This window comes from Esox lucius, chromosome 11 (genome assembly GCF_011004845.1).
Source record: "Esox lucius isolate fEsoLuc1 chromosome 11, fEsoLuc1.pri, whole genome shotgun sequence".
In the NCBI taxonomy this organism is placed as follows: Eukaryota; Metazoa; Chordata; class Actinopteri; order Esociformes; family Esocidae; genus Esox; species Esox lucius.
In genome coordinates, this window is record NC_047579.1 from 28072463 (window position 1) to 28088244 (window position 15782).

At 41.7% G+C, this 15782-nt stretch overlaps 1 protein-coding gene across 3 annotated transcripts in view; it reads right to left on the reverse strand.

The window, feature by feature from the left end:
* kcnh6a (potassium voltage-gated channel, subfamily H (eag-related), member 6a) overlaps positions 1-15782 on the reverse strand; it is a 44323-nt gene that overhangs the window by 18633 nt on the left and 9908 nt on the right. The window contains exons 3-8 of one of the 3 annotated variants that reach the window (XM_029123617.2): positions 13763-13915; positions 10374-10477; positions 9962-10280; positions 5827-5877; positions 4406-4492; positions 3145-3344 (exon numbers count right to left, since the gene is read on the reverse strand). In XM_029123617.2, coding sequence (XP_028979450.2) covers positions 3145-3344; positions 4406-4492; positions 5827-5877; positions 9962-10280; positions 10374-10477; positions 13763-13915 — 914 coding nt within the window. The remainder of the gene's footprint in view (positions 1-3144; positions 3345-4405; positions 4493-5826; positions 5878-9961; positions 10281-10373; positions 10478-13762; positions 13916-15782) is intronic. The other 2 variants (XM_029123618.2, XM_029123619.2) reach the window with 2 other exon arrangements.

Consider the following 15782-nt stretch of genomic DNA (forward strand, 5'->3'; position numbering starts at 1 on the left):
GCTAATACCATCTCTATGTCTGGATAAAATAAGGTACCACTCATCACCTGGCTAATACCATCTCTATGTCTGGATAAAATAAGGTACCACTCATCACCTGGCTAATACCATCTCTATGTCTGGATAAAATAAGGTACCACTCATCACCTGGCTAATACCATCTCTATGTCTGGATAAAATAAGGTACCACTCATCACCTGGCTAATACCATCTCTATGTCTGGATAAAATAAGGTACCACTCATCACCTGGCTAATACCATCTCTATGTCTGGATAAAATAAGGTACCACTCATCACCTGGCTAATACCATCTCTATGTCTGGATAAAATAAGGTACCACTCATCACCTGGCTAATACCATCTCTATGGTGGTGTGGTGGTGGAAGAATAAAGCTATGAGATGATTCTCAACGACAGGGACTAGGAGACTGGTCAGGAACGAGGGGGGAAGGATGAACAGAGCAAAATTCAGAGAGGTCCTTGAAGAAAATCTGATCCAGAGCAAACACAATCTCAAACTGGGGCATAGATTCTTATTTCAGCACGACATCGACCCAAACCACACAGTCGAGAAAACCTTGTAATGGCTTGGGGACCCTGCCCGGAATTGATCCGTGTCTGTGGGTACACCTGAAGATCGCAGTTCACCAAAGCTGGTAGAGTAGTACCATTCTAAAAACGTATTTTTGCTTTGTCATGTTTGTGCATTTTCATAAATGAAATCTATAACACAACAAAATGTGGAAAAAGTGAAGGAGTCTGAATACTTTCTTAATGCACTTCACACACACATTTTGTAATACCACAGATGTCCTTAATATTGATGAGTCCCTGCAACCAGGGTAATTTGTGGCATCATTTGTCATTTGTGCACTCTGTTCCATAGATATGTGGGTCAGTGTGCTATGTAGCGGGGTGTGTTGCCACATCACTGTGCCAGTATTTCTATAACATCATAAGCAGTGGATACATATGACATCAGCCTAAAACCAATGTGACGAAATACTCAAATGCAGTCTGATGACCAAAGGGTGGGAGGAGTTGTTTGACTGTCAGAAATGTCCCACAGGAAGTGGAGATTGTTCTTTTGTACATACTCTAAGCACTTTTCCTTAACCTTTCTGTACTCAACATATCATAAATGTATCCAAGTACATGTTTGACAGTAGAAAATCGCATAATACTAAACCCAACACAGTAACACAACAAGTAATCGAAATCAGACTGCAGAGATGTTATCTTCATTTTCTCAACAACCCAAAGCATTAAGGTTCCTGTCACAGAACATCCTGTTTACTACAGTTCTGAAAAACCTGCCGTTGTAAAACACCACTCATAGCCTATGTAAAAAACCAAAAAAATACTAACTGTTCCTATACGGACAGCCATTCATCATTAAATAAAGCGCCAATTTTCATTGATAGGCAGCAATAGGTTCTGCAAAGTTTATTATTCTTAAAGCAACATAAGCAAACTGGGCTATCTATTGTAGCCTATTATGACATTGTGAAAGTTAATCTTTAAATACACTAGGGATACACAGATGTATTGAAAACAGACAATGTTTGCTTGAAATAGGCGATTGGCAATCGTCTGACCTCCCCTTCAAATGGCAATTGGTAGATCTGATGTAAAACATGTGAGCCAAGTTATTTTAACTTTTTAACTTTTGTTTTTAAATAAATGATTGTCAACCAAACAAGACTGCATGATTGTTATTCCATGCACATTTCCATAAACACACTATTTTGAAGACCACCATATTAAACAATATGACCAATAAGCATACACGTGATTGAGATTGGGCAAACATTATTACGACTCATTTAGATCAACTAAAAGAGTCTTATGTTTTCTTATGTTCTTCTGCTGAAAGTGATGAAATGTGGCACACTTGCTTAGACTATGTTTGAGCAAGAGTCGGTTCAGTGATTGTGAAGACTATAATCAATAAAAAGAGTCCAAAACACATCAAAACCATATAACATAAGGTGTTTTGATTTTGAGATCTGATTGGAAAGTGTGTTGCAAAGGAGTTAATCACAGGGCCATAGGTTATACTTTATTTTGAGTCACAATATCCCTCTGTAGATGTTCCACAGACAGTTTGTTGAATGTTTGTTGAAAGTATTTCAACCTGTTGATATGCAACTGCTTAGGGTTAGGTTAATTTAGGGTTATGGTTTGGGTTAGGATAGGATAGAGGTGAGGGATATGGTTTGGGTTAGTTTGGAAGAAAGTTCCAAACACCCAATGGGGTTTAGATATGCATGGACACAGGGGCTATATATTGTTCCAACTTATTTTTCTTTTAGGAGATCCAAATCAATAAAATAGACATAAAAGAGAGGCATACCAGACAAAGCACAAACAATGTGTGTGGAATACCCTGGATCAAATAAGGAAAAAGGGGAGGGGGCATTTGGGGAGGGGGGCAGGGGGAAGGGAATGGTTAGGGTTAGGATGGTGATAGAGGTGAGGGTTAGGGTTAGGATGGTGATAGAGTTGAGGGTTAGGGTTTGGGTTAGGATAGGGATAGAGGTGAGGGTTAGGGTTAGGATGGTGATAGAGGTGGGGGTTAGGGTTAGGATGGTGATAGAGGTGGGGGTTAGGGTTAGGATGGTGATAGAGGTGAGGGTTAGGGTTTGGGTTAGGATGGTGATAGAGGTGAGGGTTAGGGTTTGGGTTAGGATGGTGATCGAGGTGAGGGTTAGGGTTTGGGTTAGGGTTATGGCTAGGGTTAGGATAGGGATAGAGGTGAGGGTTAGTAGATAGTTAACATTTTACAGACAGTCAGTAGATAATCTGTGCAGCATCTGCAGACACACTTATGGGACTCAATATAAAGTGTTACCAGTCCAATAGCCACTGTTGGTTGCATAGTAAAGCCCACAGTTTGAACACCAGGATTCCTGCTTGCAACTAAATGTATTACTTTAGCTGCTATTTAGCATGAATAAGAATGACCAAAAAGCACAGGTACCTTACATTAAACATGATATCTATTAATGTAACAAAACCCCTTTTAAAAGAACTAATGTAAAGTAACAAGTACCTTTTTAAAAACAAGGTCACCCGACACTGATCACATGGCTGACATCGTATTTGATTTCATGTGGCTGTCATGGGTCTCAAGAGTCTCACCTGTGTGACGTGCGTGACCTTCTCTGTGACATCTCGGTGGCGGTCCTTTACTTTGCTGGGAGCTATGATCTCAATCTCGGAGGGTGAGGGCTGGCGCAAGAGGTCAGCGGCAAAGGTTAGGGTTAGGGGGTTACGAGTGCTGGTCCTGCGTCGCATCAGGTCTGAGTCCGACGTGGAGCTCAGGGTGGCGGCCTTCAAGTCTGCACACAACGACACTCATTACTGTGCGTCCATCTACGTGTTAGTTCAGTCCCTTTCATCCGTCAAATCCTTTCATTGAAAAGAAAGTGACCCACCAACAGCAAAACATAAACTGTATTAGAATGCAATTCACCAACTCCAGTGGGACATTTCCAGTTCAAAGAGGTTTCTTGAGAATTGCTTTTGAGGGGTTAAACTGGAAATGGGAGGGGTTTCATTTTTAAGATGCATGACTTTCAGATAGTTATTTTTAGCCACATTTTATAGTAAATGTAAATACTGTACTGAACTCTAAAAGACAGGTTTTAACTGTACTTTAGCTACTTGTCTGAGGACAGGTAGAATGCAAAGATTCTGTCTACAGACTGCCTACAGACAAATGTATACAAGTAGAACACGTCATTATCATCGTATACAGATATGATGATGTTGTTAAACCATTTAAAGAACCCTCCAATCATCAACAGATGTCATTAGATGGTGTAAAGAACAACCTTAATACAGCTCTGTCAGTTTAATTAAGCTATGACTGTCAGCCTTCACGTGTAATGGCAATGGTAGTGATGAGTCATCCCATGCTTCATACCAGAATGAGACAAATTATACGGCCTGAACCTCAAAACATTCTGAATGATCACGCTAGACAGTGCAACAGAGCAGATAAATAGGATGGTCATTTACTCTAACTGGTGGACAAAAATTATCCGAAAGCCAGACACTAAGCCACGCCTCCAGTCCAAGGTTGCTCCAGGAACCCGTCACTACGTTTCATCATTAAAAGTTGCTCCAAAAACACATCATTGTTCCTTGATTAACTCTATGGGTTCCTAGGGGATCTGCAGATGGTCTCGAAAAAGCGTACTAATTTCAACAGTGTAATTCAGAGGTGGGCATAATTTTGTGTTCATGGGATTTGGAAATTCAAAGGTGGGCCGCACATTTTTTATGTAATTTATTAATTTATTCAAAAACATTTTGCTGGCCAGAAAAGGGCAAATATTAAAACATGTCTAGGTCCTTAAACCCACCCCAAAATTTTTTATTTTGTTTTGAAACCTACCGCAGATCGGAGTGAATTGGCTCTGAGGCCTAAGTTTACCCACCACTTGGGTAGGTAAGAAACATCCCGGTTTTATATCACAGACACCTACATACAGAAGGAGAGATGTGGAGGGAGAGTGTTTACGCATTGTGGGGATGCATGTTAATGTACGTTAACGCATTGAGGGGATGCATGTTAATGTACGTTAACGCATTGAGGGGATGCATGTCTTGTACATTAACGCATTGAGGGGATGCATGTCTTGTACGTTAACGCATTGAGGGGATGCATGTCTTGTATGTTAACGCATTGTGGGGATGCATATATTGAACGTTAACGCATTGAGGGGATGCATGTTAATGTACGTTAACGCATTGAGGGGATGCATGTCTTGTACGTTAACGCATTGAGGGGATGCATGTCTTGTACGTTAACGCATTGAGGGGATGCATGTCTTGTATGTTAACGCATTGTGGGGATGCATATATTGAACGTTAACGCATTGAGGGGATGCATGTCTTGTATGTTAACGCATTGTGGGGATGCATGTCTTGTACGTTAACGCATTGAGGGGATGCATGTCTTGTACGTTAACGCATTGAGGGGATGCATGTCTTGTATGTTAACGCATTGTGGGGATGCATATATTGAACGTTAACGCATTGAGGGGATGCATGTCTTGTATGTTAACGCATTGTGGGGATGCATGTCTTGTACGTTAACGCATTGTGGGGATGCATATATTGAACGTTAACGCATTGAGGGGATGCATGTCTTGTACGTTAACGCATTGAGGGGATGCATGTCTTGTATGTTAACGCATTGTGGGGATGCATATATTGAACGTTAACGCATTGAGGGGATGCATGTCCTGTATGTTAACGCATTGTGGGGATGCATATATTGAACGTTAACGCATTGAGGGGATGCATGTCTTGTATGTTAACGCATTGTGGGGATGTATGTATTGTCCGTTAACGCATTCTGGGGATGCATGTCTTGTACGTTAACGCACTGTGGGGATGCATGTTAATGTACGTTAACGCATTGTGGGGATGCATGCATTGTATGTTAACGCACTGTGGGGATGCATGTTAATGTACGTTAACGCATTGTGGGGATGCATGCATTGTACTATTACGCATTGTGGGGATGCATGCATTGTACTATTACGCATTGTGAAGATGCATGTATTGTACGTTATCGTCTTGCGGGAGTGGATTAGCTGTGCAATGAATACATTGTTTTTTGCATGACAGTTTCTATAATATTCTTGCCACACACACATAGATGCATGCTTGCTTGCAAGCACATACGCATATGCGTGCACGTACACACAAACACACAAGCTATAGAATTATGCATTGATTAGTGACCTGTTACTGCACATGCTCAGAGTAGGGTTTTCCAAGTGTGGGGAATTCTAGAGAGCAGAATACCTTCGACAGGTCCAGGTAGTTTTGTCTTTGTATGTTTTGATTCAAATGGAACTGTAAAAGGAGACAGCCACATTTGTTCCCGTCAGAGGCGGTGCAATAATGGTAACAGACCACACAAGAGTACACACATTCACACACACAAATACAGTGTTTTCCACAGGTGCATGGAGGAGCCAGCCAAATAGATATCTATCATTAAGATCTTAAACTGGGAACCCGTGAATGGAAGATACAACGTGATCTATTCCGAAAATCCAAAAGCGATTAGAACTGAAAGTAGATTTGAGTAGATTCCTCTTCAAAGTAACAATGCAGTGGGGTCAAATACAGCGATCTTGTTGTAGTCATTATCTGGTTACTTATAACTTCCAAAATAGCTAACCCAACAAATATAAATACTGGAAGTTAGTGATGATCAGCCAACGTTCAGACACAGCATGGAGTGATGATTATTAACATTTGTATAAAGCAAACAGAGAGCTGTGATAGACTATCCAAAGTCTGCCTTTACTCTAAACCGATATATTTCTAAGAGCATTACCAGCACTTAAAATAGGTAGGTCTATAATAATGCTTGACAAGCATCTGTCCTATCAAGAGATCGTTACAGATATAGTGAGGAGAACAAGTATTTGATACACTGCCGATTTTGCAGGTTTTCCTACTTACAAAGCATGTAGAGGTCTGTAATTTGTATCATAGGTACACTTCAACTGTGAGAGACAGAATCTAAAACAAAAATCCAGAAAATCTAATTTTATGATTTTTAAATAATTAATTTGCATTTTATTGAATGACATAAGTATTTGATCACCTACCAAACAGTAAGAATTCCGGCTCTCACAGACCTGTTAGTTTTTCTTTAAGAAGCCCTCCTGTTCTCCACTCATTACCTGTATTAACTGCACCTGTTTGAACTCGTTACCTGTATAAAAGACACCTGTCCACACACTCAATCAAACAAACTCCAACCACTCCACAATGGCCAATACCAGAGAGCTGTGTAAGGATATCAGGGATACAATTGTAGACCTGCACAAGGCTGGGATGGGCTACAGGACAATAGGCAAGCAGCTTTGTGAGAAGGCAACATCTGTTGGCGCAATTATTAGAAAATGGAAGAAGTTCAAGATGACGCTCAATCTCCTACGGTCTGGGGCTCCATGCAAGATCTCACCTCGTGAGGCATCAATGATCATGAGGAAGGTGAGGGATTGGGCCAGAACTACATGGCAGGACCTGGTCAATGACCTGAAGAGAGCTAGGACCACAGTCTCAAAGAAAACCATCAGTAACACACTACGCCGTCATGGATTAAAATCCTACAGCGCACGCAAGGTCCCCCTGCTCAAGCCAGTGCATGTCCAGGCCCGTCTGAAGTTTGCTAATGACCATCTGGATGATCCAGAGGAGGAATAGGAGAAGGTCATGTGGTCTGATGAGACAAAAATAGAGCTTTTTGGTCTAAACTCCACTCTCCGTGTTTGGAGGAAGAAGAAGGATGAGTACAACCCCAAGAACACGATCCCAACCGTTAAGCATGGAGGTGGAAACATAATTCTTTGGAGATGCTTTTCTGCAAAGGGGACAGGGCGACTGCACCGTATTGAGGGGAGGATGGATGGGACCATGTATCGCGAGATCTTGGCCAACAACCTCCTTCCCTCAGTAAGAGCATTGAAGATGGGTTGTGGCTGGGTCTTCCAGCATGACAATGACCCGAAACACACAGCCAGGGCAACTAAGGAGTGGCTCCATAAGAAGCATCTCAAGGTCCTGGAGTGGCCAAGCCAGTCTCCAGACCTGAACCCAATAGAAAATCTTTGGAGGGAGCTGAAAGTCTGTATTGCCCAGCGACAGCCCCGAAACCTGAAGGATCTGGAGAAGGTCTGTATGGAGGAGTGGGCCAAAATCTCTGCTGCAGGGCGTGCAAACCTGATCAAGAACTACAGGAAACATACAGTACAGGCCAAAAGTTTGGACACAACTTCTCATTCAATGCGTTCCTTTATTTTCATGACTATTTACATTGTAGATTCTCACTGAAGGCATCAAAACAATGAATGAACACATAAGGAATTATGTACTTAACAAAAAAGTGTGAAATAACTGAAAACATGTCTTATATTTTAGATTCCTCAAAGTAGCCACCCTTTGCTTTTTTGATAGCGCTGCAAACCCTTGGTGTTCTCTCAATGAGCTTCATGAGGTAGTCACCTGAAATGCTTTTCACTTCACAGGTGTGCCTTGTCAGGGTTAATTAGTTGGGACCATCAGTTGTGTTGTGCAGAAGTCAGGTTGATACACAGCCGACAGCCCTATTGGACAACTGTTAGAATTCATATTATGGCAAGAACCATAAAACGAGTGGCCATCATTACTTTAACAAATGAAGGTCAGTCAGTCCGGAAAATTGCGAAAACTTTGAATGTGTCCCCAAGTACAGTCGCAAAAACCATCAAGCGCTACAACGAAACTGGCTCACATAAGGACCGCCCCAGGAAAGGAAGACCAAGAGTCACCTCTGCTGCTGAGGATAAGTACATTCAAGTCACCGGCCTCAGAAATCGCAGGTTAACAGCAGCTCAGATTAGAAACCAGCTGAATGCCACACAGAGTTCTAGCAGCAGACACATCTCTAGAACAACTGTTAAGAGGAGACTGCGCGAACCAGGCCTTTGTGGTCAAGTAGCTGCTAGGAAATCACTGCTAAGGAGAGGCAACAAGCAGAAGAGATTTATTTGGGCCAAGAAACACAAGGAATGGACATTAGACCAGTGGAAATCTGTGCTTTGGTCTGATGAGTCCAAATTTGAGATCTTTGGTTCCAACCGCCGTGTCTTTGTGCAACGCAGAAAAGGTGAACGGATGGATTCTACATGCCTGGTTCCCACCGTGAAGCATGGAGGAGGAGGTGTGATGGTGTGGGGGTGCTTTGCTGGTGACACTGTTGGGGATTTATTCAAAATTGAAGGCATACTGAACCAGCATGGCTACCACAGCATCCTGCAGCGACATGCCATCCCATCCGGTTTGCGTTTAGTTGGACCATCATTTATTTTTCAACAGGACAATGACCCCAAACACACCTCCAGGCTATGTAAGGGCTATTTGACCAAGAAGGAGAGTGATGGAGTGCTGCGCCAGATGACCTGGCCTCCACAGTCACCAGACCTGAACCCAATCGAGATGGTTTGGGGTGAGCTGGACCGCAGAGTGAAGGCAAAAGGGCCAACAAGTGCTAAGCATCTCTGGGAACTCCTTCAAAACTGTTGGAAAACCATTTCAGGTGACTACCTCTTGAAGCTCATCAAGAAAATGCCAAGAGTGTGCAAAGCAGTAATCAGAGCAATGGGTGGCTACTTTGAAGAAACTAGAATATAAGACATGTTTTCAGTTATTTCACACTTTTTTGTTAAGTACATAATTCCACATGTGTTCATTCATAATTTTGATGCCTTCAGTGAGAATCTACAATGTAAATAGTCATGAAAATAAAGGAAACGCATTGAATGAGAAGGTGTGTCCAAACTTTTGGCCTGTACTGTATGATCTCTGTAATTGCAAACAAAGGTTTTTGTACTAAATATTAAGTTCTGCTTTTCTGATGTATCAAATACTTATGTCATGCAATAAAATGCAAATTAATTACTTAATTAATCATACAATGTGATTTTCTGGATTTTTGTTTTAGATTCCGTCACTCACAGTTGAATAGTACCTATGATAAAAATGACAGACTTCTACATGTTTTGTAAGTGGGAAAACCTGCAATATCGGCAGTGTATCAAATACTTGTTCTCCCCACTATATTTATATAGTTTTAGTGGGGGAGGGCTATACGTCCCTTTCTAACTTTTAAATGACAAGTATCCTAGTTTCATTTTAAAGTGAATGCGTAGACCTCTGTGGCCCACAGTATGTTGGTCTAGTGGTTTGTCCCGCTGCCTCTGGTGCCCAGATACCCTGCAGCATGGGCCCAGTTCCACTGCTACTTCAGTACACAGTCTCTCTTTTGTCTTTTCAACCTTCTCTCCAAATATTAATCAGTCTGTTACTGGCTGTTTAGTTAGCGACCGGTCCTTAGGGAAAACACTGCGCACGCACAGAAACACAAACACACACACACACTCACTGCTGTTGGAGCGTGGGTCTCCCGGCCGTGCCCACTCGGCCCTCATGCCGTCCAGGTCGTCCAGGGAGGACACCCTACGGAGGCTGTGGAGGCTGCAGATACTTTCTCTGGATCGACTTCGGGCTGGGACCGTCCTGGGAAGGAAGGGCCCGCTGGCTTCCAGCCTGTCTGACAACAGGGACAGACGCTTTGGGGAAGTGGGGCCCATAGACCGGAGGGACTTGCAGTCCTGCTCTATAAGAGCCTCTGTCTCAGACTGCATGCAGCTCTCCTTGGACAGTAGACGAAACTCCTTCAGAGGAACATCCTCACTGTTGGGCTTCGTTAAGGAAGGAGGAAAGAAGCATAGGACTCTCAAAAATCAAATACTGTGCAACATTCCTATCTCATTTCTAGTCTCTGGAAACCTCACCTGTAGGTAGTCTACCACCACCCCTTCAAACTGGTCTTTGGAGAGTGAAGACCGACGCATGGCTCGCAATGATGGCAGTCTTAACTTCAACCTGCGACTCCGCCCTAAGAAACCACAAAGCTTTCATACATACACTTTACATAAACACACAAGCACACCTACCAGGATGCAGGCAAATTTTGTATGTTTTCACAAGGCTAATTTGAACATACACTGAACCAAATTATAAACGCAACACTTTTGTTTTGGCCCCCATTTATCATGAGCAGAACTCAAAGATCTAAGACTTTGTCTGTGTACACAAAAGGCCTATTTCTCTCAAATATTGTTCACAAATCTGTCTAAATCTGTGTTAGTGAGCAGAATTTTGCTGAGATAATCCATCCACCTCACAGTTGTGGCATATCAAGATGCTGATTAGACAGCATGATTATTTCACAGGTGTGCCTGGGTGGTATATAGTATTTACAATGTCCTAGGGTATAGCAGAAGCTTGTGAATCCAACTGTGTATATGGTCACTGGATTAGTAAGGAGACGATCTTCGTAGTGTTAGCTTTCTGTCTTGTTTGAGACGTATCGGAACTATCAGACTGTATCAGATTACGTTAGGTTTTCTGTACTGCTGTCACTACCTTTCGTTTCTTCTAAGACTATTCCTTCCTTGTGCTCCAAGCTAGCAAGCCCATGTCAGTCCACACATACCCGTTTTTGGCAAGCATCCTAACTTGGTGCAATTGCATAATTTCTTCTGTACAAATTCACTTGTTAATGATTAAACTGAGATGGAATACAATACTATGATCAATTTAACAAAATGATAAACACAGCGCCCACGGCACTGCTTGATCCTTGAAACCTGTACCTTTTTAAATAAGGTTCAATCTGATTTAAATAATGAAGATGGATGAAGTCCCCCTTATCGTTCCAGTTTCAAATATCTGTAATTAAAATGAATGTGTTGCCTCAACCTTTGTATGATCCCTTTATATCCAGTATTAGGATAGTCTTCATAGTGCCTTTATCTGCTTTTATTTGGAATATAAAAAGACTTAAGTATCAAGTTATCAACTTTACAAAGACCTAATTCTGCTTGTGAGTGGGGGGTTCCAAATAAAAAAAATACCACTGGGCATTTGTATTGTAAGCAAATGGACTGATCCTAATAATGACAGAGCCTGGCTCTCAATGGGAGAGAAGCTTGTTTTCCCTCACAGATTACATGATCTTGTCTACTATGACAACCCCTTGAAACAAGCCAGACTCCAGATTTACAGACCGATTATTTCTAATGTTTTATCTAAATGGAAATTAGCAATTAGGCAGACAAATTATCATGTCGTTTGGCATGATCAAACAACATAATAAAATCTTAATATGAAGAATACCGATGAAGTAATCCCAGTGGAGTAAAATAGGTTTATTTAGACAGAGAGATCTGTGGGACTCTCAAGGATAATGTGCTTTTATGGATCTGCAATATACGTTTAATCTACCTGTTTTAAAAAAATGTACTACACTCAACTACATATTGCTCTAAAAACCTTGGTCTTCTCAATTGTATAAACATTAATTTAATGATTTGATGTAAGCAAAAGTTAAAACAAAAGTTGTTGTCTCTGTAATCTGGGAAACACTACAGAGTAATAAGTAGAGCAACACAAAACTTCAATCATCAAATTTTACACTGATGATCCAAAGCATTATGACTATCTGCCTAACATGCTGTTGGTCCTCCACATACCACCAAAACAGTGCCAACATGCCAAGGCATGGACTCTACAAGACCCCTGAAGGTGTCCTGTGGTATCTGGCATCAAGACATTAGCAGCAGATCCTTCAAGTCCTGGATCAGCACGTACCACAGATCCTCAATTGGATTGAGATCTGGGGAATTTGGAGGCCAGGGCAACACCTTGATCTCTTCATCATGTTCCTCAAACAATTATCTATGTGTGCCGTGTGGCAGGGCGCATTATCCTGCTGAAAGAGGCCACTGCCATCAGGGAGTACCATTGCCATAAAAGGGTGTAACTGGGCTGCAACAAAGTTTTTAAGTAGGTGGCACGTGTCAAATTGACATCCACATGAACGCCTGGACCCAGGCTTTCCCAGCAGAACATTGCCCAGAGCATCACACTCCCTCCACAGGCTTGTCGTCTTCCCACAGTGCATTCTGGTGCCATCACTTCCCCAGGTAAACTCATACTTACACGGCCGTCCACGTGATGTAAAATAAAATGGGACTCATCGGACCAGGCAACCTTCCTCCACTGCTCCACGGTCCAGTTCTGACACTTGCGTAACCATTCTAAGCACTTTTGATGATGCACAGAGGTCATCATAGGCACTCTGACCAGTCTGTGGCTACACAGCCCCATACGCAACAGGATCTGATGCACTGTGTTGTGACACATTCCTCCTGTAGCATTCATTAACATTTTCTGTGACTTGTGCCACAGTAGACCTTCTGTTGGTTCAGACCAGACGGGACAGCCTTAATTTCCCTCATGCATCGATGGGCCTTGGGCGCCCAACACCCTGCTGCCAGTTTGTGTTTGTTCCCCCTCCAGACAACTGTCAGTAGATACTCACCACTGCTGACCGGGAGCACCCCACACGCTTTGTTGTTTCAGAGATGCTCTGACCCAGTCGTCTGGCCATAACAATTTGGTCCTTGGTCACTCAGGTCTTTACTCCTGGCCATTTTTCCAGCATCCAATGCACAGACTAGGGGAACTGACTGTTCGTTTACAATGTAATCTACCTAGACCGTGACATGTTTTAGCACCTTCCCCTGAATGCTTTCTGTTTTTGCAATTGGATCTTTTATTCTTGTAATGTGGAATTGTTCTGAGTTCTGTTCTTTTTGATAAATAATTACAGTGTCACTGTCCCAAATACTAGGCTTTGATGAACCTTGTACCCCATTTGTGATACTGTTGAATGATGCCACATATTTATCTATGCCAATACAACAGAAAAGGTGTGGCTATGTGGTTTAACTGCAGCTAAGAATGCTTAAGTAAAGATGGGAATCTCCACATTGACTTAGTTAGAATCATGTTAGAAAGATCTAGGGTAATATTTATTGTTTCATGTTAGGAGGCACTGTAGCAAAATGAATTTGTTTGCTGTATAATTATTTTGAGCATTCTCTGATAATGCAATTATATGTGCTATGACTGAGTACACACATAATGTATTGCTTGTACAATAAATTCATGGCCTGGATCACTTACTACGAAATTAACAAACAGCATTTATCTGAAAACTAGTACTTACATTTTTTTTATTCTGGTAGCAGACACCCACTAAGCCTTGCTGTACAAACACACACACACACACACACACACACACACAATGATCAGTCACACCTTCCACACTGACCTGCCCACACCCAGCCCTGGGCCATCCTCTGTCTCAGCCCTGGTTTCTTCAGGGAGGGGTCAATGATTTCCTGGAAATTAAGGATGAACATGATGACCTGTCCGTCCTCGTTCTTCACAGGGACCACATCAATCAGACAGGGCCTGCATGTCCCTACAGGAAGAGGAGAGAACACATAACAGATCTGAGCTCAATGGTAACTAGACAGGCCCCGAGAGAGTTCCAGTCATTGGATGGCTCTTGGTAAAGTGCTTTTTTCAACCAATCACAATGTTTACTGTGAACAACCCGCTGAAGAACACTCCAAAACGTAGCTCATCATGTATTATACGGCTTAAAGTAATTCAGCTAAAGTCAAGTGATCCACATCATTACAAAAATTTAAATACTGTATGTATTTGTAGGGTTTAAGTAAATCATCATCCAAATCTGAAAGAAAAACACCATATAAAGCTACTCAGGGAACATTTGATATCATATGTTAGCATGATATGGAAATATTTAAGCAAAGTTTTAAATTACTTAAAAATACAGCAAACAGCAATCATCCACAATCAAATGCATATCAGTCATCTTCTTAAGGACAGAGCAGGCAGTGACTTCAACATTATTGTTGACTAGAAAGGCACAGGCTTGCTTCTAGCTACTGGCAATTCAAAGCCATAGTGGCACAACAAAAGCAATAACAGCTTGGGGCAGCCATACCAGGCCTTCACAGTATGACAAATGGCACTCAATGCCAACCAGGTGTTATTGGTTAACTGATGTCAGTGTTATTTGTTAAGTGATTTCAAAAGATGCATATAAACATCTTTGCCTTCGTGTTCTATTGCCGCTGCCTACAGGAAGAGATTCAGTCTGTTGGGTAATGTGAAAGCAACGTTTGGTGAGAGAACATGGTAGAGTTTGAGTGTGGTTAAGACGTTGGACACCTGCCACCAGTGTAGCTGCGTCGCATTTAGTCACAGCTGTCATTTCCTAGTCCACCATAAGGCAACAGTTGTGTGCTCATTTCTTAAGTTAATCCCACCCTTTTCTAACTTCAACAACATGATTTGCAGACACTAGCTTTTCAACTTTTCACCTGACCTGAAAACTTTCCATTTGTTTCATCAAACAATAACTGAAATAATGTTTATTTTGGACATCCAATGAAATTTTATTGAGAACTCTTGTGACAGCAAATCATAACTAAAGTAACCTGACATAGCGCAGGCATTAAAGAAACACTGAAATCAAAGATGTTGGCAAATTTTGCAACCTTAAGGCAAATAATGTGGATTCCAACAATGTCAGAGTTAATATGTAGCAGAGGAAGCTCTTTAGTTCTGCCTGTAAATACTGATGTTAGCTAGCTATAGCAAGCAGACAGCTCACCTATGAAAATGGCTAGCTAGCTAGAGATAAGATTTTTATATAGCACGCTGGCCTGGGACTGAGTAGTAGGCAGTAGTAGGCTACAGATTGAACCAATCTTTATAAAGCTTAACAACACATTACTGTATGCTGTATATTATTATTTTAGTATTCCTATAACACATTATGCACCATTGGCATGTCATTATAGTAATCATCTAAAAAAGGAGTAAGCTATGGTCAGTTATAGAGCATTATAAACTGCCATTGTAAACTGGGTGGTCGAAATCCTGAAATGCCTATGATCAGTGCCCTGGTATAATGGCCATATACAACACCCTTGTTGCCTTATTGTTAAAATATACACTGTGTTATAAAGTGTTATATGATGTACTTAATAATGTTAACGATCAACATTTAGGTGCAAAAGGTTCCATTGTTGGGGGTCAGTTTCATTGTCACGTGGAACCGTTCAGAGAGCAGTAAGTCATGTTGTTTCTTTCCATGACTGGATACATTTTTGCAGGGCATTTATGAAACCGTCCATTCTATCAGAATATGTGGTGTTCAAAATCTAATACCATAGGAGATAGAGAAAGAGACAGGAAGAAACAGAGCTATAGAGAAAATAAGAACCAAGAAGAGTGGTGGTAGAGAGATAAAG